This window comes from Propithecus coquereli, unplaced genomic scaffold, assembly GCF_000956105.1.
Source record: "Propithecus coquereli isolate 6110/MARCELLA unplaced genomic scaffold, Pcoq_1.0 Scaffold283, whole genome shotgun sequence".
Classification (NCBI taxonomy): Eukaryota; Metazoa; Chordata; class Mammalia; order Primates; family Indriidae; genus Propithecus; species Propithecus coquereli.
Genome location: NW_012148430.1, coordinates 343,508 through 368,155, shown reverse-complemented (window position 1 = coordinate 368,155; position 24,648 = coordinate 343,508). Strand labels below are relative to the sequence as shown.

The 24,648-nt window shown below is 37.5% G+C and overlaps 1 protein-coding gene across 1 annotated transcript in view; it reads right to left on the bottom strand.

The window, feature by feature from the left end:
* PTPRM (protein tyrosine phosphatase, receptor type, M) overlaps window positions 1–24,648 on the bottom strand; it is a gene marked incomplete at its 5' end in the record, with an annotated part of 602,721 nt that overhangs the window by 340,416 nt on the left and 237,657 nt on the right. Inside the window, 4 exons of the mRNA XM_012648382.1 lie at window positions 1,448–1,550; window positions 4,314–4,515; window positions 13,324–13,433; window positions 19,000–19,308. Coding sequence (XP_012503836.1) covers window positions 1,448–1,550; window positions 4,314–4,515; window positions 13,324–13,433; window positions 19,000–19,308 — 724 coding nt within the window. The remainder of the gene's footprint in view (window positions 1–1,447; window positions 1,551–4,313; window positions 4,516–13,323; window positions 13,434–18,999; window positions 19,309–24,648) is intronic.

Below are 24,648 nucleotides of genomic sequence, written 5' to 3'. Positions count from 1 at the left end.
TGAACTACCCATTTTATACGTGATTAATAACTAGAATATATAAGGAGCTCCAACAACTCAATAGGAAGAAATCAAATAATCTGATTAAAAATGGGCAAATGATCTGAACAGACATTTCTCAAAGGAAGACATACAAATGGCCAACAGACACGTGAAAAAATGCTCAACATCATTAGTCATCAGAGACATGCAAATGAAAACTACAATGGGTTATCATCTCACCCCAGTTAAAATGGCTTTTATCAAAAAGACAGGCAATAAATGCTGGCGAGGATATGGAGAAAGGGGAACTCTTGTACACTGTTGGTGGGAATGTGTTATAAATTAGTGCAACCATGAGGAGAACAGTACAGAGGTTCTTCAAAAAAGTACAAATAGAACTACCATATGACCCAGCAATCCCGTTGCTTGGTATATATCCAAAGGGTGGGAATTTACTATATCAAAAAAGTATCTGCATTCCCATGTTTATTCCAGCACTATTCACAATAGCCAAGATATAGAATCAACCTAAGTGTCCGTCAACAGATGAATGGATACAGAAATTGTGGTACATATACACAATGGAATATTATTAATATATAGCCACAAAAAAGAATTAAATCCTGTCCTTTGCGACAACATAGATGGAACTGGAGAACGTTACATTAAGTGAAATAAGCCTAGCACAGAAAGAGAAATCTCACATATTCTCACTCATATGTGGGAGCTAAATATTAAAAACAATTGATTTCATGGTGACAGAGAGTATAATGATGGTTACCAGAGCTGGGAAGGGGAGCAGGGAGTGGGGGATAAGGTGGGGATGGTTAATGGGTACAAAAATATAGTGAGATAGAATGAACGATATTTGATAGCACAACAAAGTGACAATAATCAACAATAAGTTAAGGTATAGTTTAAAATAACTAAAATAGGAGAACTGGAATACTCCCAACACAAGAAAATGATACATGCCTGAGGTGATGGATACCCCAATTCCCTGACTTGATTAGCCCACATTGTATGCCTGTATCAAAAGATCACATATAAAGATATACACCCTATAAAGATATACAACAATTATGTGTCCATAATTATTAAAGTTAAAAAAATAAAAGAACAGAGCTCAGGACAAAAATGTCATCTGCCCTTGGGTAACTAAATTACAGCCAACAATTACCTTTTTGAAGCAAAGCCATTTCATCAACAGACTGGGCTTTGTTCCTTATCTTCAAAAGACCAACCCACTTGCATCAGAATAAAACCCTTTAAATAATACTTGATCACCTTACATCAAAGCCCTTTCATTTTCTTCAGTCATTTCTTTTAATTAGAGCTAATAAAGATATGGATTTACATGCTGACTGAGGTTTGTAGCAAATCCCTAGGAAACACATTGGAGAAATTAATCAACTTGGTTTTAGTTTTCTTCTCTCTAGAGTCAGCCCACCCCTTCGCTTCGTACCTGACAGGTGCACCTCTGCTGTGTGCAGGTTTCAGCATGACTGTCACCGTATTGTCAGTTTGATTCAAAGGTGTCTCAAGTTCATATGCTGGCATAGAGGGTGCTGGGAAAAAAGGTGTACAATGGGAGACTCATTATTTCTGGTTTATCTTCTCGGTTTACTTCCCACCTTCTTTTACAAAGAACGTTAAGAACATAGTGCACTTACTTTACGTTGCAGCTATCCACTGACCATGAATAAGCTTTACGTATATTCCCTACACAGAGTAACAGGGACAGCTGCTTAAACTAGCACATATTGACCGCCTTGATGTCGACTTGAAGCTGGGAGAGGGTATGAGGTGTCAGTGACATTCTATTCCTCGATTTGGATTCTGGCTAAATGAGTGTAGTCGGTTTGTAAAAATTCATCGAGTTATATACTTATAATTTGTGCATTTTTCTGTACATGTAAGATTTTTAATAAAATGTTTATGTTAAAGGCATATTTAAGAAATAATCACTGGGATCATAAACCTGGACTCTACAGTTCTTCCATCTAAGTCAAGGCTTTTCACGTACTAATGACCCATTTGGGGATTTAAGGAGGACACAGAGGGAGCCAGGGACTTATTGGAATTAATTAGTGACAACTTCTGGGCTCTCAGGAAAGCATGACTGTGGAAAACACATGGGAATTGAAGTAAGAAAGGCTTAGGTTTAACTTTTTTGTTGTGTTTTGTTTTAGCCAGCATTAAGAGCTTAGGCACATTAATTATCTCTGGAACTTCAGTTTATACACCTGTCAAAACTGGGGAAAGTACCCTCTAAGGTTAACACAATTCAAAGAGACAATAGATAGAGAGTGCTAGGCAAACATAATTCTACAAATGTTAGTTCTCCTCCCAACGTGAATCCTATTTCCAAGGCCATTTCCTGGCATTCTTTCTTCTCCAGACTAGTAAGTCTTATTGTGATAGGATAACAACAGAGCTCTTCAGTAACTATGCCCCCACGAGGGACAAGACAAATCATTGTATAGAGCTGTGATGTGAAATGCTATACCGTCTTTGCACAACCCACAGGTCCCTAGAAAGCTAGAGATTGCTTCTTGTAAATAGTTTTTAAAATTGTCTTACATATAAAAAAAGTTTCTATGTAACAGACATGGGTTATTTCTCAGTTCCATTTAGTGAATTTTCTCAGTATTAAAAATTAATTTCCATTCTATAACAAATTAACTACAATTCAAAACACAGAATTACATTTTGTATATGAGAATAGTTTCCTATCTTAGGTCCATGAAAACAGAAAATAGGGCCCATGAATGTAACTTTCAAAAAACTATAAAATTCAAATAGTTATTCTTGATGAGCCCACAGAGGCTAACTGAAATGTCAAGTTTCTTTGCTTTTGGATAGAACTAGATGAACTTGGTGTGCTAAAAGTGGTCAAAAATATATTGACTGAAATTTTTATTTAATAAAAATGAGAAAAGTGAATTTTTTTCCTAAAAGAATACCTTAAGATAATAATCTCTGAAATATGGTTTTGATAGGGGCAAATTTTAAGAAAATGCTTGGAGGTATACATATTGGCACACATTTCCTCTTTAAATCCTCATGACAAATTCATGCACTAGGTAATATCATCTCAATTTATATGCATGGGTAAATTTACTTGATCAAAATCAGAGACATAACTAGAACCCAGATTTTCTAAGTCCAGTGGTCTTTCTGCCCACCCATTTTACAACCTAGGTCAATTTTCTAATCTCTCATTTTCCTAACCTCCCAAGAACTTCCTCTTTTCCAACTCTTCATATTGTTCCTATAACCTAACTCTATATATAGAATATCAAATGTATATTAAATTGGAAGTCAAGTCTGCACTCATAAATAAAATGTTACAAATCAAAATTATCCTTTTAAGTTGTAATCACTTAAAAACAAAATCCCAAACCTTCTTACCTCAAAACCTAGTGGAATGCTTGTAATACTCTAGTTGTGAATATTCCCTTCTTTCAACTTCAAACAAAAACTTATAAAACTAGGAATGAGGGATATAAAGGTATAAAAGCCAGGCTAAATATTATTGATCTAACTCTGTCTGATAAAAAGTTACTTTCTTCCCCCAGCTCCATCCCATCTACCCCCAACCAAAATAGTTAAAGCCAAAACTCAAACACTTCCTCACTCACACCCACAGGGGGGAAAAAAATGGAAAAAGAAAATGTCCATGGAATTTTGTTTATTGCTGTTACATATCCCATACCAGATGGCAACTTAATTTCCTCTAGTCTGAAGTACAAAGACATTTTCTGCACAGTTGAACACGCCTAGAAATATTTCTCAGATTATGTGTTTTGTTGGATGGCATAATTGGGTCTCTGAAAGCAAAAAGATAGAGACCCTTCAGTGCCTGGTACCACCCTTATGTTGCCTCTCTCTTCAGGATGGGAAACAACTAATGGTAAAGGTCCCACGGAAGCCTGATGCTTCTGGAAGTGGACTCCATGTGACGCTGCCTTTCTGCTGAGCTCCCAATTGTTCATGGCTCATTACAGAGAGTTTTCCATCACTGCTGCTCCAGTAACTTGGGATTGCCAAGGGAATGAGAGTGCCTTAATAGAACCTTCTGCCCCATGTCCAAGTTCTCCACGGCAAACTGCTAAAACAGCGGACACTTCCTAATGCAGGAGGACCTTACGCTCCCAAAAAATACACATTTGTAGCATTTCATTTAATTCCAGAGTCTGAGTTTCAGGCATCCAGAGGTATTCATTTGGATAAAACATGCGAGCAAGCTTTGCATACTTAACGATGGGAATGGAAAAGTACAAAAATGTTGCTTCTGATAAAAGACACAACTCATGAATGTATAGTACCTGATATTTTGGTGGTGAACTGGTTTGTTGCTGGAGGCCCAAAACCTTTAGCTGTGCTCGCTCGGATGGTAAAGGAGTATGTGGTCCCCGGATACAGTCCAAAAAACAGAAAATGGGTTTCATTTCCCAGTTTTGAAACTCTTCCACTTTGATTGGATAAATCTATTTCTGGGTCAAAGGAACTGACTGCTTTGTAGGTGATCTGCAAAAGAATACGAAAGTGATAAAAATATCTGGAGCAGATGCACTCAGATTACATCTTTATCCAATAAACCCTTCTGATGTATGCACTGGCAGACACTTTACGATCAGCTCTCCCTTTCAGACTCTTCAAATCCTGAATCCAGGGAAGGGTCACGGGAACTCAGCCCAAACCCTTGTGAGTTATTACTTTTATAAGCAGGGGAACTTAACGCCAATAGATTAGAACATAAAGGATGAGTTCAGGTTTAAACTAATACCCTGAAGTTGTTTGCTTTCAAAATGTCATTTTGTAAAAGTACATTACAATAGATAGGTTTAGGAAAAAATAACAAAATATACAACTATCTCAAACAGGTAAGACACTGATAAGGATAAGGCCTCATCTCTAATCTAGTGGCCATAATTTAATTTAGCACTGAATAGGATTATTTTCTGTTGGGAACAAGGACACCTTTAAATGTTTGCATCAATATGGGCAAAGATATATGCTCTGAAAGTAAATCCTAGACCTGTGCCAGTAGCTCCTGATGCTAGGAGTGGAGTGCCCGTTACGGGTCATGTTCATTTCTTTTCTTCAGAGCAATGCTATCCAGCACAACTTCCTGTAGTGCTGGAGACGTTCTGTTCTGCACTGTTCAGTATGGTAGTAGCCACCAGCCACATGTGGCTACTGAGCACATGAAATGTGGCTAGTGAGACTGAGGAACTGGAAATTTAATTTTATTTAATTAACTAAAATCTGAATCTAAATTACCATGTGTAACTAGTAAGCTGCCATATCAGATAGTACAGCTCTAGAAGTTTTCATGATATTTGCTACATAACAGAAATTCAAAGCATGTTGGATGAGTCTGAAATGTTTGAAAATAAATATAACATAGGTGCCTTTAAATTTTGCCCTTTGAAATGATTTTTTAAAGAATTTCACTGTGAGTAGTTCATCAACTATTTAAGAACACGCACTTTAGAAGTGATTACTAACTTCTACTGGTTGTGATGACATAATTTTAAAATGTGGCATATTCAAAAGTTTTAAATTGCAAAACTGAGCACTTTTCTCGCTTTTAAATAGGTAAACTTACTTACAATTTATGTGCATGAACACTAACACTGTTATTATACAGAGTGATAATTGACATTCTTTCTTTTTATATTTATACCATGTCATTACAATAAGACGACCTCTCTGAAAGAATATTTAGATTGAATCACCTAAGCTTTGGCAAGAAAATGTTTGCTGTATATATTAATCAATGCAGTGCATGACACTATCAGAGTCAGGCAGGGTATCTGTTGTTAACCCTCTAACAGACTCCCTCACGAGGCTGAGGAAGTCAAGAAGAGACAAGACCAGATCGACCTCCCCACTGCTCCGGGGGCTGTTGGCAACACCTAGGGGGGCTGTCGCTTGCTTGCCTGGTCTTCTGTTTTGATGCTCCCAGAAAAAAGAGCAGCCCAGAGGAGGCAGATCTAAGCCCTGACAGCACAGTTGCTCCCCGGTGTTTATTTATTCATTCGTTCACACATTCAAAACATACTCATTGAGCACCTCTTAGGTGCCAAGCACTTTCTGACCTGGGGTCTCATATGGTGAGATTCAGGCACTGTACCTGGGCTGAAGGAGGTCACAGGCTGGAGGGGCAAAGGGAGAAGCAATCCAACAGCTATGATACCGTGTAATTCAAATGAGGAGGAACACTGCCTGCCAGGGCTAGCTTAGTCTCAGGGTTCATTTTATTGCCTAAAAAGTTTAATGGGACAAAGTCCAAACTCCTTAGTTTCATGTTTCAGACCTGAATTCAACTTCTTCTCCAAACTTATTTCTGAACACGCTACACTACAACATTAGGTTACCTTCTGTTCTGGTAAGGGGATAGAGATTTACTGCCCCGTGAACACTTTTTGCTCATAAACTTTCACCTGCCGGGAACATGATAGAAGTATCTCTGTCCCATTGTCTACCTATTCAGATTCATTTATTCAATTTAAATACTGATTAAACACTGACACTCTGCATGCACTGTAGTCAGCAGGTAGAAACAGGCCCTGACTTGAGGTAGCTAAGAATCTGGACTGGGTGGGGTGGGGCTGGGGAGACATATAACACAGTATGCACACGAATAATTTTAAAACACTAAGTTCCACGGAAGAAACCAATAGGGTGCTAAGATAAAGAGTATCACTGGGGGAGAGATTCATACACAGCCATCTAGAAGGCCAGGGAAGGGCCCACCGAGGAGATGTCGCTTAAGCCAAGGAGACTTGACCTTTGCAAGGAGCCAGCCAGGCCAAGAGTCTGGGGAAGAACAGCATGAACTGAGGCCATGACACAGGAGTGAGCTGGGCCCAGTTAATGAACAGGAAGGAGGCCTGTGGGGCCCCTGGGGGGCTGGAGAAGCGGGTAGGGCAACAGCACACGGTGCTCCCTACCCCAAGATATGACATTTGATTTCATACAACAGGGAGCCCTTAAATGCTTTTCAGTGTGAAAATAAAATGATCTGATTCCCCTTATAAAAAGTTCACCTGGGCTGTGGTTGGGAGATTGGTTTTATTGGAGGGGAGATAAGGTAGTAGGGAGGCCAGCAGGAACCACTGCAGAGTCCGGGGGCTGGAGCTACTGCACGGGGGAGAGAATGCAGTGGACCTGACGAAGGTGGGGGATGGAGGCGGCAGGCGATGAAAAGAACTGGTATGTTTCAGAGACAAAATGGACAGTGCTCAGTGATGGATAAGATGCAAGGCAAAGGGGGAGGAACAAAGGATAGGTTCTATGTTTGGGACTTGAGCAAGAGATAGTCCCACTTACTGAAATGAGATGGAATGCATGAGGACAAACTGACACTTGGATGTGGACATATCAAGTTGGAAATGCCTATGACAGCCAAGTGGACATCTGTGTGTGACATAAAGCTGGGGTCTCAGAGAGGACTGGGCTGGAAATGGAGATCTGGGGGTGACTGGCATTGAAATGATGTTGGGAATGGGCAAGATCACTGGAGAAGGGAGTTTAGAGAGGAAAAAAGAAGAGAGCCCATTACCACGCCCTAATGACCACCGATATTTAATAAAGGATAGAGGAGGAGAAGCCAGTAATATAAGAGAAACATAAATGCAGGAAGAAGCCAATAGAGTGAGAACTGTCATAGAACCCAAACAAAAAGGAAGGAGGGAAAGGAGAGAGGGAGGGAGGGAAGGAGGAAGGAAGGGAATGTTTTCAAAGATGAGACTGAGACCAAAAAAAGTGTCCATCCACGTCTCAAGCCAGAGTTCCAGTTGTGCTTACCTGTAAAGCCTTCCTAAATCTGGCCCAACCATCACTACATCAGCTGAATGCTCAGCACTGTGACTGTGTTCATACAGTTCATTTGGCAATGAATCACCGAGTGCTGGAAAAATCTCGTTTAGTCTTCAATCATGATTTAAATATGCCAGAGGAATTGGAACATTTCAAGTAATTGTAGCTCTTTCTGAGGAGTTACTGATGTCTTATACGTCTTTCTGATTCCATCGTGATCAGTAAATATTTGGCACTCAGTATGTATTTTCCCAAAAAACACTCCTGGGGCGAGCAGGTGTGTGCACGTGCTCACGTAAACACTTGCACTATGTACGTGGGATCTGTGCTCCACAGCACAGACCAAGCAGCAAATGCGTTACTGAAGGACCTGCTCATCCTCTGGGGCTCAGGGGTTTGTACCTGCCAATAGCCATGGAACTGCAGGATAAACTACGCTGGGGGTTCTTCACTGTCTTCCAGTCACAGCTCTTGGACAATTTGGCAAAAGTTGGAGATCCTCTCTCCCCTACCCCTAAAAATGCACATTATACACTAATTCATGCATTCCTAAAAAGTATGAATCTTCCCCACCCCTAACAAACAAGCATGTTGTGCATATGTGTGTACACAAAAGTCAGAATGTTCATGGACCACCCCCCCGCCCTTAAACCCATCCACAGAGCCATGGAGTCTGAATAGGAGGAATGAAAAAAGCTTCTCAGTAACAGGGGCAATCTAACTCTATAATTCCACTGCCTGCCGCAGAGCTGATACTCAGTGAACACTTACCAACCTGAGCAGCTGCTCTAAAGGGCACCAAAATGTACCTCCATACTCAAAATACAAATGCACATATCTCTTTGGTATTTATTTTTTCATCTGTCCATTCAAAAAATGTTTATTAAGTGCCCATTAAGTATTTAATAAGTACTTAAGTACAGCAGGGAAGTCCCAAAGGGAAGTTTGGGAAAGCTTTCACACTTGCACTGTATCACTGGCTGAGGCTCCAGGAAATTTTAACGAAGCCTCTATAAAGAATACTGATGTTCCAGCATTGGATGTAGATAATTCTATGGAATGCCCATAAAATTTTATGGGTCAAAAGCAAACCGAGATCCCCAAAACGCATGATTTCAGATTTAGGGGAGACAGAACAAACTGTTGCTTCTCTTGGATGATTTCTGATTTGCAACTAAGTACTTGAAATCTTCTAAAATTATCTTCTGCTTTTCTACTTAAAGTCTCAAATTCTAAACTGAGAGATTTCTGGAGAACCAAGATGGGGTAACATGCAGCCTTTGAGCATGAGCGGAATCACAATCTCCTAGGGACTGTGAGTGGTGGTAACTGTAGCCAGCGTGAAACACAGTCTTTAGCCTGAGGTCCAGGCAATTTCTCTGTGAGCATAAAGGGATGAGTAATTAAATCTGATTTCAGGGGAGGAAAGGACCTAGGATACTTCAAGGAAAAGTATAGGACTTGAATAAAATGCTGAAAAATAAGCAGAAGTACTATGGGAGGAGAACGGAGGGGACGGCAGAGGAGGAAAGTAGAACGCAAGCAAAGCACAGTGGTGCCGGAATTCAGAAGCTTCTGAGAGAAAAGAAAATTGCCTACACGCAGCCCATTAAATTCCAGGAAATAAATAGCGGGTGATGAAGTAATAAATATAAATTGGGATTAGATCACAAAAGACCTTGAATATTGCAAGCAAACTTCCTCACACAGCCTCTGAATTCTCCTTCCCCCTACACTGTCACCCATCTCAGCCGGTGGTTACCCAGCCCCAGGGTCTCGGGGTATCTTCAACTCTAGACTCGTCGACGCCCCATCACAGACACGTCCAGACCACTCTACTTTACTCTGTGCCCAAGCAAAACCGCACAGGATGCTCTGTCCACACGTTACACCGAGTGCCTGAGTTTGGTACTTGTTTCATTTTTTTTCTTAGTTAGTTGCTGGTAGGACAGTTACACATAGTAGAGAAGGGACATTACCTTTTCTACTTTTGTTTTCTTCCAATACCTAACACATAGTAAATGTTTAAAAAAGTCTATTGATGTGTTACTCTCATGAGCAAAAGTCTGGTATTTATTCACTAGGCAATTGAGAGATATTAATACATAAAGTTAGTGAGGTACAATAAAAACATTTGGACACATATCCTTGTGCATTTGGAAGTATTCCTGACTGATAAACTTCGAGGAATAGGTCTGATATGCAATGTTCAAACTTTGATTGATGTTCCCATTTGCCTACAAAAGAGGCTGCAAAATGTATATTCCCGTCAATAGTCCACGCATGCCCACATTTCTCCCTGATTAACGTTTGATATTACGGAACTTTAAACTTTTTGTAGCACTTGTTTTATTTCATTTCTTAATCATTAGTCAGGCTGGGTACCTTACTGTATGGATTTTTTTTCTGAGTTATCTCCTCTTATTCTTCATTTTTTTCCTAATGGGGTATTTTGTCTTTTTCTTATTAGTCAAGACTCTGTATATTACAGACACCAGCCCACTGACTGCTGTAACTGTTTAAATTAATTTATCTAAGTCTTCTGTTTGGATTTAGACTTCCTTCATGGTATCTTTCATCTTTCAGAATTTTATATATCTTATCGTATATATATATGTGCGTGTGTGCATTTTAAAATCTTATATAACCAAATCTCTCAATCTTTTTTTAATGACTACTGTGTTTTATGTCAAGCTTAGAAAAATATAGTATAAAAAATCCTCCTATGTTTTTCCTACAGTGTTCTTACAAGTTTAAGTTTTGTGTCTGGATCATCAATCTATCTGGAATTTACTTTTGTTTGATATGAGGTGGTGGTTTCATATGGCATATTATTTTTGTAATAAAATGCTGAGTTTGCTAACATTTATTACATTGCATCCATTTTATATTCATAAATGAACTTGCGCTGTAGTTTCTACCCCGTAAAATTTTGGAAGGACATGTCTCTAGTTGTTAATAGTAGTTTACCTTTGAAAAACAAAATTAGGAAACAAAGATATTTTATTGTGAACACTTCTGTACTTAAGATATTCTTTCAGAGAACAGTGCTACATTTACAATTCAAAAAAAAGGAAAGATTTGACAGGTATTGAGTAAAGGTGTAATTATCAGACGTAGGTTTTAGGAAGATAACCCTGGTGAAATTAAAAGGCAGAAGTGGGAGGTGTGGTACGAGAAGGGTAAGAGCCAGGACAGAGACAGGGAGAGCAGGAAGGAAAGGCTAGTTTTGGGGAGGCTGAGGCTGGAGGTTAGAGGAGTATGTACAAAGGAGAGGGCAAAGAGTAAAACCAGAAGAATGCTGTAAACTGCCATAACCCATGGAAAAAATGATGCTGTCACCCGTTTCAATCTTTATTGCTTTTGCATGTCTTTCATATTAGGTAAAGAGAGAACTTGAGAATAACCTAAACCTATAGCTCATTAATTTCCAGTATCAGTAATATTCAATCTGTTATTTCCTTCTTTCCTTCAAAAACTATCCAAGTGTGCTACCTACCCCAAAGAAATACCTGTGTCATTTATTACCAAACTTTTTTCCAACCATGGTAATTCATCTCACCTTTCAGTTTCTACCTATATTCCAATGTGACTCCATGACAGAATACAGTGTTCCTATGGTCCCTGCTTCTTTAGGACCACGTATTTGAGTTCCTTAGCGTGACGTCTGTCCTAAAAGACTGTGATCCTCCAGAGAGGGGACCAGGTCTGGTTCAACGTCAATCGGGCTCAGGTGGGAAGCTGTGCATACTGTAAACTCTGGCACAGGCTGGGGGAGTCACAGCACCAGCTGCGTCTCAGCTAAAGAAGAGCTCCCTCCTGAGAGTCTACCTAAGACCTACCTTAGTGGTAGGAACCTGGCAACTCCCTTCCTTTCTACTTCTAGAAAAGTAGGAGGAGAAAAGAGAAAAAAGATCTGATGGCCAGAAAACTTGTATTTAATCACTTTAGCCTGATTCACACATTTGACATTTCCTCTTTGGTCCCTAGAAAAATGAACCAACCTGTTCTACTTACACACATCTGATTTTTAAAACCTGATTTATAACACATCCACACATCCCCATTGTACTAGCATTTAGATCAGTGTTCAATGGGGGGATCCTGGCTGCTGAAATCAGAGAGATTAATGGGTTATTCCTTTGAATTATTATTCCTGTTGTTTTCATGTTAAAGTTACTTATCATACAAAGATATATGGCCCATGGAATTAGAAAGAAAGAATCTCGCTATTGTTTTCTGTCTGTCTAGATAGCAATATGTAGCTTTTCGGACAGGTGAACTTAGTGTTTAGAACTTGAAGTTGATTTCAAAGATATATTTTTTACTAGAAAAATTGATCTTTTCCAGTTAAAAAAAAATCCTTCTACTCTCATGTAAGAATCTCCAAAACTGAGACCTGAAAATAGTCATGGGGCCAAAAATATTAACTAGAAGATTCTCATCACTGAGGAAAAATATGAACTTATTTGATTTGTTTATAACACTTAGCTCTATAACAGCTGAGCCATGAATTTTCATAACACTCAATTCTTTCATGATGAAGCAGCCAATGAATAGCATCGATAACTGTACAGAAATCAACTTTTTCCTTGTATTTTTCTTCATTTAGCTTTCAGTTAATTTTTTTTTTTTTTGCATTTCAATACCAATTTTCAAAAGCTATAAGGAAACATAAATGTGAGGCTAGTTGGATCAGGGAAGGGTTTACTGGTGATTACTGTCTGACAGCTAATCTGCACAGGCTTTTGTCAGCAGTTCTGAAAGGTATTCAAGCAGAGCTTCCACATGAGGATCTGCCACAATTTCTAGAAACCTTACAACATATAATTTTGTTGAATTTGCATTCGAATAAATGCTAGCTTAAAAAAAACACACCTGCTTGTTTCTATGACAATAGGCACAGTGAAATGATGCTCACACAGATGTGATGATGAATGTCACCCTGTTATTGCTGTTATTTTTTTCCTTGAACAATTCATCAAATTCTTCTCTGCTATCTATCATTCAACCTTTTGATATGCCTCAGTAGACAAAACTATGTCACAGAAGTCTAAAAGATGTTTTGCTAATACTAAGAAACTAAAAGACACTATTATATTGTTACCCCTGAGACAATTTTTATTGACTTTGCTAATTGGATAATCAGTGTTCTTCTATAATTCAGTAGTAAAATATTTCATAGCTAAGCAAGAATAGGATTCTGTGGTTACCTCTTAATCAATGTATGTTTCAAAACTTATTGTTTTTAATGTTATGCTGGGTGTTAACATATAATAACACATAATCTGGAAACATCCAACTCATTGTAAAGATGTATCCTGAAATTATACACAATTTAAAAACTTAATTTTAAAGTTTTAATTCTATACAATAACCATATAACTATTGAAAACATTAACTTCTTAAAAGGCATTATGTTATTATGCATTTTTAAAAACTACATAGCCTAGATTTCCATAAGAAATTACAATAAAAAATTAAATTACTAACAAATGTACACACTACCTCATATAAAGTGATTACACCATATGTTTGAGTTGGTTCTCTCCACTGCAGAAATATCTTCTCTTCAAAGGTACTTCCTTGGATGGATTCAGTAGGAACAGCACCTGGGACTAAAGGAAGAGTAGGAGATGAATGAGTAATAAACTGAAAAAAAAAAAAAATCAAAGTAGAGTTTTCTAGACTTGGTAGGTTTTAACCTTCTATTGAGGCACAAGATTTTAACAGTCTATGCACACATTCAAGTTTTCTTTTTAAAATCTAAAATCTAAAACTATTTTAGTTACACTGTCCTTATTTTTTTAAAAAAGAATTTCAACATTTTTTTAAAAAAGCTTAAATCAATTAGAGCTCAGTAAGCACCTTCTAAATAAACTTTTTCATTCTTCCAAAAGAAATGAAGAAGGATATGAATCAATGAGAATTCTCGAACGCTGCTTACGGGAGTGTAAATTGGTAAGGCCACTTTGGAAAATAATTTGGTAGAATTTAGTAAAGTTGAAGATGCAAAGACCATATGACCCAATGATCCTACCTCCAGGTTCCTTAGTAAAATTCTTGTATATATGTACCAAAAGACATATACAAGAATGTTCATATAGCAGTGCTTTTTAATAATAATAACAATAGTAATAACAAATTGGAAACAAACCAATTGGTTTAAATAAGTTCTATTATATTCACATGATAAAATATTGAAGACTGAAAATAAATGACAATTATATACATCATCATGGATACATTTTATAATCATAATATTGAATAACAAAAGCATGTCAAAGGATATATATGAACTGTATTAATATATTAAAAGTACATACAGAATAGAAGTTGATTTAGATGAAATAATACAGTTTTTAAAAATTGTATTTTATTTGTTAATAATATTAAGATTTGGAAAAATGCCATTTTTTCAAAACTTAAAATATGCAATGCCTTCTTATAAGTCTGCAAGAAAATCTAATATAAGGGAAGATGGAAATTTACTCGCCAATATTCTGTAAAATAATATTTAATATTATTATAAATTATTTCATCATTTTAAATTCAGTTTTTGAGTATGCTTTATATTATATACAATTCAGTATATCCTATTTATAGAATAGCTACACTTTATCAATATATATACATTTGGGGGTAAGGGATTGTTTGCGATGGAGGAGTGATCAATAAGCAGTTGGTAAAGACTCACATGTCCTGATTTCAAAACTTACTGAGAAGCTACAGTAATTAAGACAGTGTGGTACTGGCATAAGGACAGATATATATCAATGCAACAGAATTGAGAATCCCAGAAATAAACCCTTCCATTTGCAGTCAATTGACTTTCAATAAGAGTGCCAGGAAAATTCGATGAGGAGAGAATAATCTTTTCAACAAATGGTGCTAACACAACTGGATATCCACATGCAAAAGAATGAAGTTGGATTTCTATCTCACACCACACATAAAAATTAAATCAAAACAGATCAAAGACTTAATTGTAAGAACTCAAACTATAAAACCCTTAGAAGAAAGCACAAGTGTAAATCTTCATGACCTTGGATTAGACAATGGTTTGTTGGATGTGAAACCAAAAGCAACAAAAGAAAATATAGATAAACTGCATGTCATCAAAATGGAAAACTTTTATGATTCAAATGGTACTGTTAAAAAAAAAAAAAGACAAGACACAGAATGGGAGATGTTTCTGCATGTCATATACATGATAAGAAACTTGTATCTAGAATACAAAAGGAACTATTAAAACCCAATAATAAGAAAATAGCCCATTTAGAAATGGGCAAAGGATCTGAATAAACAGTTCTCCAAAGAAGGAAAACAAATGGCCAATAAGCACATGAAAAGATGCTCAACATCACTAGCCAGCAGGAAACTGAAAATCAAAAGCACAATGAGATATCAGCTCATATCCACTGGAATTGCTCTTATCAAAAGACAGATACTACTAAGTGCTGACAAGAATGTAGAGAAATCGGAATGCTCATACACTGCTGGAGGAAATGTAAAATCATACAGCTACTTTGAAAACCGTCTGACAGTTCTTCAGCTGATTAAATATGGATAGACTTACATCATGACCCAGCAATTCCACTCTTAGGTAAGTACCCATGAGAACTAAAAACACATCAACTCAAAAACTTGTATATGAATATTCACAGCAGCATTATTCATAATAGCCAAAAAGTGGAAACAATCCAAATGTTCACCAGGTGATAAAATGACAAACATATCTCAAGAAAGTTTTAAAAAAGGGGATTGGAGAAGTGTTTTAGATTGTGGAGGGATAGACATAGTTTTCAATGGTTGCTAAGACTGCCACAAGTTGGCAAGATTGCCTAGAATTTCAAAAGGACTCATAGGCAATGTGTGTTTTTGAGTTGAGGGGCTACTTGCAGGTAGATGTAGGACACTGAAGTTATTTCAAATAGAGTGAAATATTGTTTAACAAAAAAAAATCACAAATAACTGATTCAAATAGGAAGCTTGGGTTCTAATTTAAGACTTCAATAATTAAACTGTGTAATTTGGACATCATTGAACCTCCGTGAGTCTTAGTTACCTCATTTGTAAAATGAAGAAGTTGTATTATGTTGATTTCTAATGTCTGAACCCTAAATAACACTGCAATATGAAATTAATTGTTATTCTTAGGTTGAAGAAATCTATGTGAGACTACATGAAAGCAAAGAAAAACAAGGTGTTTAAGAAGTGATGACACTGGTGAGTTCCAAGAAGATCTGAATTCCAGACTCTGAGACTAAAATGTTCATCATAATCAGAAGGTGAAGTGAAACAGGGTGTGCCTGAGAAAACTCTATTAAGCTTTTTCTTTACCTTCAAAGTGTTTATTATGACATTATCATCAGTTTTCTCACAGTATCAAGATGATGATGAGTGGCTCTGTTATTTTGTGATGACATTTCTTTATTTTATTTATTTTATTTTATTTTATTTTATTTTATTTCAGCATATTATGGGGGTACAGATGTTTAGGTTACGTATGTTGCCCTTGCCCCCCGCCGCAAGTCCGAGTTTCAAATACGTCCATCCTTCGGGTGGTGTGCATTGTACTCTCTGTGTATGCATTTCTTGTTTGAGAGTATTTATTAATCTATGTGCACATGTAAAGAGGGTAAAAACTTAGAAAAACAAACTTTTGGTTTCATTCAAGTGGAGTAGTATAAAAGAGAATAAAATAGTAATATAAAATGGGAGGTATTCAACATTATGTTAATCAGAGGATATCTTAAAAGGATAAACTTATTAAAATGTACTGGAGGAGATCCTTTAATTGATGACCTCGTGGAAATGTTGACAAGAAAACCTAAGTGGGATTCATACAATTATTTTAATGTCAGGAACAGATAAAGTGAATTTTTAAGAAAGGACCAGAAGATTAATTAAATTAGGGAAGATAGTACCCCATAGGGACTTAGGTCAGTACTTGCTTTTAGAAGATCTGGGAGTTCAGGATTTGGGATATAGAGCCATAATATCTAACTATGTATAATTTAGCCCTATACTGCCTAGTTATACTGTTAACAGTAATAGAAAGGTAAATGTTTTCCACATGCTTTCTGTTTAAATAAACACTATTTTAATAAAAATATTATCCTACAATAAAACTCACAGTGTTCAATGAATTGTAACCTATTCTCCATTCTTTTCTCTTCAAACTGCATATTCTTTGGCAATTATTCTAGTTCTGTCTTTCTTCTGTCTTTTCCAAAGTCTTTTTGTTTTGGGTTTGGACTCTCCAATAATTAAACTATGTGATCTGGACATCATTGAACCTCCTTGGGTCTTACTTTTCAGATGACGAATTTGAGGTTCAGAGATTTAAGGATCCTATCGAGTGCAAATCAGGTCAGAAGGATGTGAGTAGCATGGGCTGGAAGAGTTGGACAGCTTTATGAAGGACCTGAAGCTTGAGAATAACTGGAGATGGAACTGAGGAGCAGCAGGCAGAAAGGCACTGGCAGAGGGCAACAGACAGGCAACAAGGAGGCATCAGGATGTGTGCTCGGAGGGTGGCACAGGGGACCAATGCTGAGAGACACCTCTGCAGAATGAGCTGCTGCAAAGGAGAAGTTATACTTCTAGAGTATGAGCCAAGAACACAGAAGACCTTGAGAAAGCCAAGGCTTTGAATGAAAGATAAAGAGGAAGAGCCACTGAAGGTTCTTGCAGAGAGACTGACATGATGAAAATGTATTTTAAAGATTAGGGAGTGAGTTGGGGGGGCGGGGCATAAGAATGAACAAAGGCTGAAACCACAAAGAAAGGTTAGAAACAATCACAGAAATCGCAGCATAAAATAATAAGAATCTGAATATAGGCAGTGGAAGTTGAGAGAAAAGAACAGTATAAAACTTTGGTAGTAGAAACGACTGATGTTAGGACCAGAATAAATATAGAAGCACAAGGGAGGAAGGGGCCAGAGATGACTCGATGACAACGTTGACACCCTCTTTCTTCTTTCCCTGGAGACAAGGGAGAATTAGAAGAAACAGAAACAGACATTCTGGTCTCCACTGAGTGGCTTGCATCAAGCTAGGGCTCCCACCAGAAACAGCCATACTAAAACAATGCTCGAGAGGAGCCAACACAAGCAGGACTGGAGGCCTGACCAGAGAGAGAGTGAGGATGTGAGGGCAGCTCCTCATTTACTCCGGCTGCTTCCACGGTTTTCTTCTACAGCAGTACGCATGGCGGTGGGCAGGCAAAGACACTCGAAAATACTTAGACAGCTCTTTAAATAAAACAATAAAGTATCACTATAAACATTTAATTTGTGATTTAATCAATGGTCAAAATTATATAATCACTTGCATGAAGAAACAAAAAGTTAAACATCTATTTTCCCCAGGAACAGTGTTTATTCATTTAACGGGTTTCCCAAGTTCTTTGCCTCTTATTTTTATGCCTAAAAAATGAATTTTACATCAAATTAGATATAAAATACACTGCCACTATATTTTATGTACCATATGAATACGTTATGGTACGCAAGGATTCCCTGTAAAATAATCAGTGTAAAAGCACATTTATATCCATGCTATGGAATTCAGGGAATAATTTTATTATTTTAGATTATTTTAGAAGTCTACTGCAGTTGTGTATTTGCTTTTATTGATGAGTTGCTGGTGACATGCATGGTTTATTTGTTAAGTATTTGTTTATTAAGGTAATATCCAGTTTCAACATTGTTCTTGTGGGAAAAAAGGATCTATTTCACAACCACCAACTCGATATAGTTTCTCAGCATTGTGTTGAAAAGTAAAGGCAGCCTCTATTTTGTGCTGAATTTTTATCTGACCTATAAAAAATATTTTAGAATGTCATTTAAATATATTTAAACAAGCATTTCATATAAATAATCTAATACCAAAACCACAATTTTCCAGTACAATATAATAAAACTTGTATGAAGAACCATTTAGAGCAATATGGAATGATATAGATAGAAAAGTAACTATATGACTAATAAAGAATCGAAATAAATTTCTGTATCTTTATTCCCTTTATCCTTTCAATCCATGCTTAAGAATATAGATACACATGTGTATTATTAAATAAAGTGGGTAGTTCTTTCTTCTGTTTCAAGATAAAGATCTGAAAAGAAAGTTGCTTTTTAAAAGAACATTTTTCACATCATCGTTTAAAAGTACTCACGATCTTCATCTGTCTGTACTATGATTTCTTGACTTTCCTTCCGTCCCTCGGGATTCATGAGGATGAGTTTCACGCTAACGTTGGTATATGGTGACAGGTTAGTGATTGTGTGTTGAGGGTGTGAATTTTCTGTGTCCCAGCTTACTTCTTCTCGTACTTGTTCTTGTCCTCCAACTTGGTAACAGTAGTGAACAGTGAGATTATAACTATGGCAACGAGTTACGTTATATCCAAATGGCTCCCAGCGGATAGTGATTTGTCGAGATTTAACTTCCACTACTTCCAGTTTTCTTGGGCCACGCATGGGATCTGTTTAGAAAAGGAAACGTAAGAGAAAAGAATGATAAAAGCCCTAGTGAAGCCCAAATGTCACAGATATTCCTACTTGTCCCCAGGAGGTCTCCTCTTCTTCCTGAATAATCCCTAAATTTTAGCTAGGCACAAAGCCACCCAGAATAAAGACTCAAGTTTCCCTTCTCTTCTGTAGTGAAATGTGGCTCTGTGTCTAAGTTCTGATGAATGGCACATAAGATGAAATGTAAAGAACAGTTTCTGGGAGATGTTCTTAAAGGGAACACCATCTTTGTTCTTTCTTCATTCCCATCAGCTGGATGGAGGATATGATGTTTGAAACTCATTCAGACATGGTGAAACTTGAGGTACTTAAATGTTAAGAATTCAAAGCAATGATGAAGGAGAAGCTAGAGTTTCTGATAACCACTGAGCTATACCACATCAGCCACGAACCTCCTACTTCCAAACTTTTCTTTAGGAAAAATTAAATGTGATTGTTTCTTTGTTTGTTTATTATTTACTATTTATTTTGAAACAGGGTCCAGCTAGAGTGCAGTGGTGTCACATAGCTCACTGCAACCTCAAGCTCCTGGGCTCAAGCAATCCTCCTGCCTCAGCCTTCTGAGTAGCTGGGACTATGGGCATGCTACCAAGCCTGGCTCATTTTTCTGTTTTTTGCAGAGACAGGGTCTAACTCTTGCTCAAGCTGGTCTTGAACTCCTGGCCTCAAGCGATCCTCCCACCTCAGCCTCCCAGAGTGCTAGGATCACAGGCATGAGCCACTGCACTCAGCCTGAACGCTATTTCATTTAAGCCTCTTTTCCTTTGGATCTTTGATGCAAGTAATCAGTCTTGGTACTGACACATATGCTTTATCTTTAACCATGAACTTATATAATTGCAAAACATAAGGGTAATAGCTTTGAGAATTCAGCATGAAATAATACAATGATGAGAGAACATAAACTTCTGAGCAGAACTCCAAGCCATTTTGGGTTTTGATTTGCATAGAATTCCATATAATCAATAATCAAGTAGTTCTTGCCTATTCTCAACAATGCCTTATCCATCATTTTGGACCTAGAGAGAACTTAGAACCACTCCCTTTATCTGTGACCTCCAACAAATGAAAATGTTTAAAGTGAAGTGATGTTTTGGTTTTATATATGCAAGACAGGATTAGATATCTGCTCAGACTGTAACATGAGGTTAATACTGATCATTCATTCTACTCTGTCCTACAGTAATTCTAGGAATCATGGACAGGCAAGATGAAAACTCCTCCAAGGAATCTTGAGTGGCATTCTCATGGAAACGTTCCTTATTACTATATTAATTTTTTTATATTTAAATTACTAATGTAGGGAAAATATCACAAGTAAGTTATTTAGAAATAACATCGAATATTTTTCCCCATTAGTGATTTTTTTACAATTTAAAGGAAATGTCTAATTTTATATAACGCTTCATTAGTTGAATGTTCATAAAAACTTTTAATAAGCTCCAGATCCCATATACATAAACAGATTAATGTGTCTCTTTGCCCTTTTCCTTATTAATAACAGTTCTCCACAAGAACTGTTCTAAAGCATTTTCCTAAGGGTTGCATCAATTTTACTGATTAATAAAATGACTAAAGGCTTCAGATATTAGTTTAAACAAGCAGAGCAGTTCTAACTTAATTTCAATGGAAAATTATTTCCCACTGCATAAATAAGCCCGCATCATTTCAGTATTCCTTAGCCAAGAAAATACATACTTAAATTAAGCCCCAGGCTTAAAAACAAAGGGTTCAGTCTGCCTACTGGGCAAGTGTTTCTGGAATGCTAGCTCCCTTCCTCTTTGTTAGTATCTCTTAGAATTCCATCTTGGTAAAACTGTGTCTCAAACTTTCCATACATTTGCCAAGTATTAATAAAATAGCTAAGCTTCACACAAAACAATCATCTCTATGACCAAGGCTCCAAAGTCCCCATAGGCATGAGTGATAACTAACAGACTAGAAACGGACGCTGTATGAGGTCTAAACCCTTAGATGAGAAGAGGCTTGAGGTCACTGGCTTGTTAACCAAGGCAAAGCTACCTTACAGAAGCTTTTACAGAATATTTCCTTTTGTGCCTTTGTGTGCCCTTGACTATGGTGTATGGTTCTGTTGTGTCTATACTATGTTGATATCAACACGGCAGGGTCAGTATCAGTGGGGCTAGGGATGAAGGACACTTTCATTCCTGAACACTCTTCCCATCTGTCAAAAGCTTAAGAGAGAAGTTGAATCAGCACGATGACACAGGGAACATGGGCTACCTCAGATAGTACCATCATTTTCTTTTGCCATGGCCCAAAGGCAAAGTGAAGTGAGTTGGGGAAGGCTAGCAAAACACAGATACACACAAATGAAATGCTGTGTGCTACCATGTACCTGTGAGAGCAGGTAGTGTTGATAGGCTACCTCCAGTGACTAAGGAAAGCTGACAATTCTTTCTACTCATCCTCAGCAAACTGTCTGATTTCAATGCTTTTTTTCCTTTTCTTTTGCCATTCTGCAAAATTGAGTTCTGACCAGCAATGGATTTACAATGATTACATCTTAAGTTAGTGTTTTATAGTACCTGTATTTTCAGTGTTTCTGTGGAACCATTTCTATTAATGTGCTGCTAACTGTGAATGAGGCATTCCACAGGGATATTTACTCTAGTGAGTTATACTGGTGGTCACTGAAAACTTTGTTGCTGTTGTTTTTTTCTTTTTAGAGACAGGGTCTCATGCTGTCACCTAGGCTAAAGTGCAGTGGCGTGATCATAGCTCACTGGCGCTTTGAACTCCTGGGCTCAAGTGATCCTCCTGCCTCAGCCTTGTGAGCAGTTGGGACTACAGGTGTGTGCCACCATGCCTGAATAATCTTTCTTATTTTTTGTACAGACAAGGTTTCACTGTGTTAACCAGGCTGGTTTTGAACTCTTGGCCTCAAGTGATCCTCCCAGTTCAGCCTCACAAAATGCTGTGATTATAGGTGTGAGCCACAGGGCCAGACCGTCATTGGAGACTTTTCAAGGGCATCGCTGTAGAAACATATCACACTGGAGAAAACAAATAGCAACTTCATAACCAGAAATGTGTAATTTCGGTAGGTTAATTGCAATTCACACCACATTTCTGGGAGCAGAATACGAACACTGCCCAAAAAAACTTGGCATACCATTACTACCATTCTACGTGCACAATATAAATCTCTTACAGTTAGATACCAGGGTAATAAATTATATCCATAGGACCACGAGTTGTAGGACATTTGTTCCTCTTGACTCACAATCTGGAAGAAGCTACTGAGGACAGGAATCGATTCCAAGGCCATTTCTCTTCACACTCACATCCTCAGACCACACTGATGCATCCCCCTTCCCTGGAATGGGTATCGTGACAGGCCCCATTGACTCATGATAAGAGGCTAGAATGGCCTCCCTGCAGAGTGCACTGGCCGTCACACAGGAAGCTTAGTCAGGGAGCTCTTACACCAATTCCCCTGCTGGTGCCTGCAGCATTTTTCATTCTGTTCTCTTTCTGCCGGTTTGAGCCAGGTTTCAAACAGAGAAGGCTGACAGCTGCAGTCCTGACCTAAGGAACCGCAAGCCCAGTCCTAGCCCCCAGCACTTCAGCATCCCATTTAATCAGCGATCCTGGCTCCTTCCACATTCAGTCCTGTTTTTCCACGAATAAGGGCAAAAACTGACTGATAGGATCAATTTCCATTGCAGGTTCAATTCGCAGCTCATTTCTCTGGAACTCTGCACTTTACTTTCCATCACTACTGCAGTGCTTTTTCAGAAACTCAATTTCAGAACCTGCGAGAGATATTTGGGTGTAATTTTAGGATCTTGTCATTGATAATCAAAAACATAGATTACAACCAATGCTCCTGCTAACAGGTTTCTCTTTGCCAACTCTCCATGAGCTCTGCAGAGGTCTATTAGAACAAAGGGAGAACAACCAGCATGGCGTGGCAGGGCCCCTTCGGAACCTTCAGCTGTTATATTTCTGCCTTACCAGTCACACAAGAGGGTGACAAAACAATAAAGCGATAGCTTCGTTTACTTTACTATTCAGTTACATCAGAGCAAAGGCCTGATTAACAATAGTATAGTTACTGTTACCCAATAATTCAATATTCCTAAGCAGCAAAGATTCTAGGCACATGGAATTGTTTTCAAGTGACAAAGCAATAGTTTTTGAATTAGTCAGTGCTTTCCAGAGTTTAAAAAGGATCTTTGTCAGTCAAGTCGAAAATTCTGAAATACATCAATCTTTAATTTATACTCCGCTACAGGCATCTATATACCTGTGAAGTATCAGAATAAATTAAAACTTATCATAACAATTATATAAATTTGAGTAGTCTCTTCTACCAGAATACTTTCCATATATATGACATTTTATTGTAATTAGACTCAAGAAATGCCCTTGAAAACAATCTGTTTTTCTTAAATATAGCACAAAATCCTATATAAAAGAAGAATAGTATCTTCATGAAAAACAAGCTGGATTTCAGAAACAGTACTCATTTAAGAGATGAAACAAAGTCTTGGAGACTAAATTAAGGAAAGTGTAGCAATGCCAAACTACATGAAATCAAACATTCTACTTTATTTCTTGGTTTAAGATGGACCTAGTCTCACAATGTCTTTCATGTTTTCCATATGCTGGAATGAACTTGGCCTAAATGGTAAAGGTAAGCAATCTACTGCCCCATGTTGCTGAGAAATGGACTATTCACATGCCAGTTACATTGATTATATTTATTTCAGTCTCATTAGAAAGCTGGAATTCCTATTCACATTTTAGGGGAAATGTGAAGGACCATCTTTCACAGTAAAATGTCTAAGACATATACTTATGGTAAGAACACAGATCCTCTCAGGCAAGAGGCTTAAAGGCTTAATAACACTCTAAACATGTCACCACTGACTACCTAGGAGGAGCTTTCTCTAAGGGTGTTAGATAGCTCTGTAAGAGCAGTATGTACAAATGTGTGGTCTTGGTTCAGTTTGTACATTTACAAAATAAAGTAAAAGACTACATATTAGACCATGGGTTAGTCACTGAAGGTGCCTGTTTTCAGGATAATTTCACCATGTCTTTCAGGATAAATTTTTTAAAGAATTTTTTAAGTTTAAAATTTTAAGTAAAAAGTTTGTTGGATAGAGGTTGGAAAAAAGAGTGGGTAAAAATGTGCTGTTGACACCTTCCAAAATAAAGAACTGTGGGTACTGATAAAACCCACATTAGTGATAATAGCCACAATGACAATAACATTGCTCACATTTTATTCTGCCTGAATTAACTGTACAAAATAAGACTAG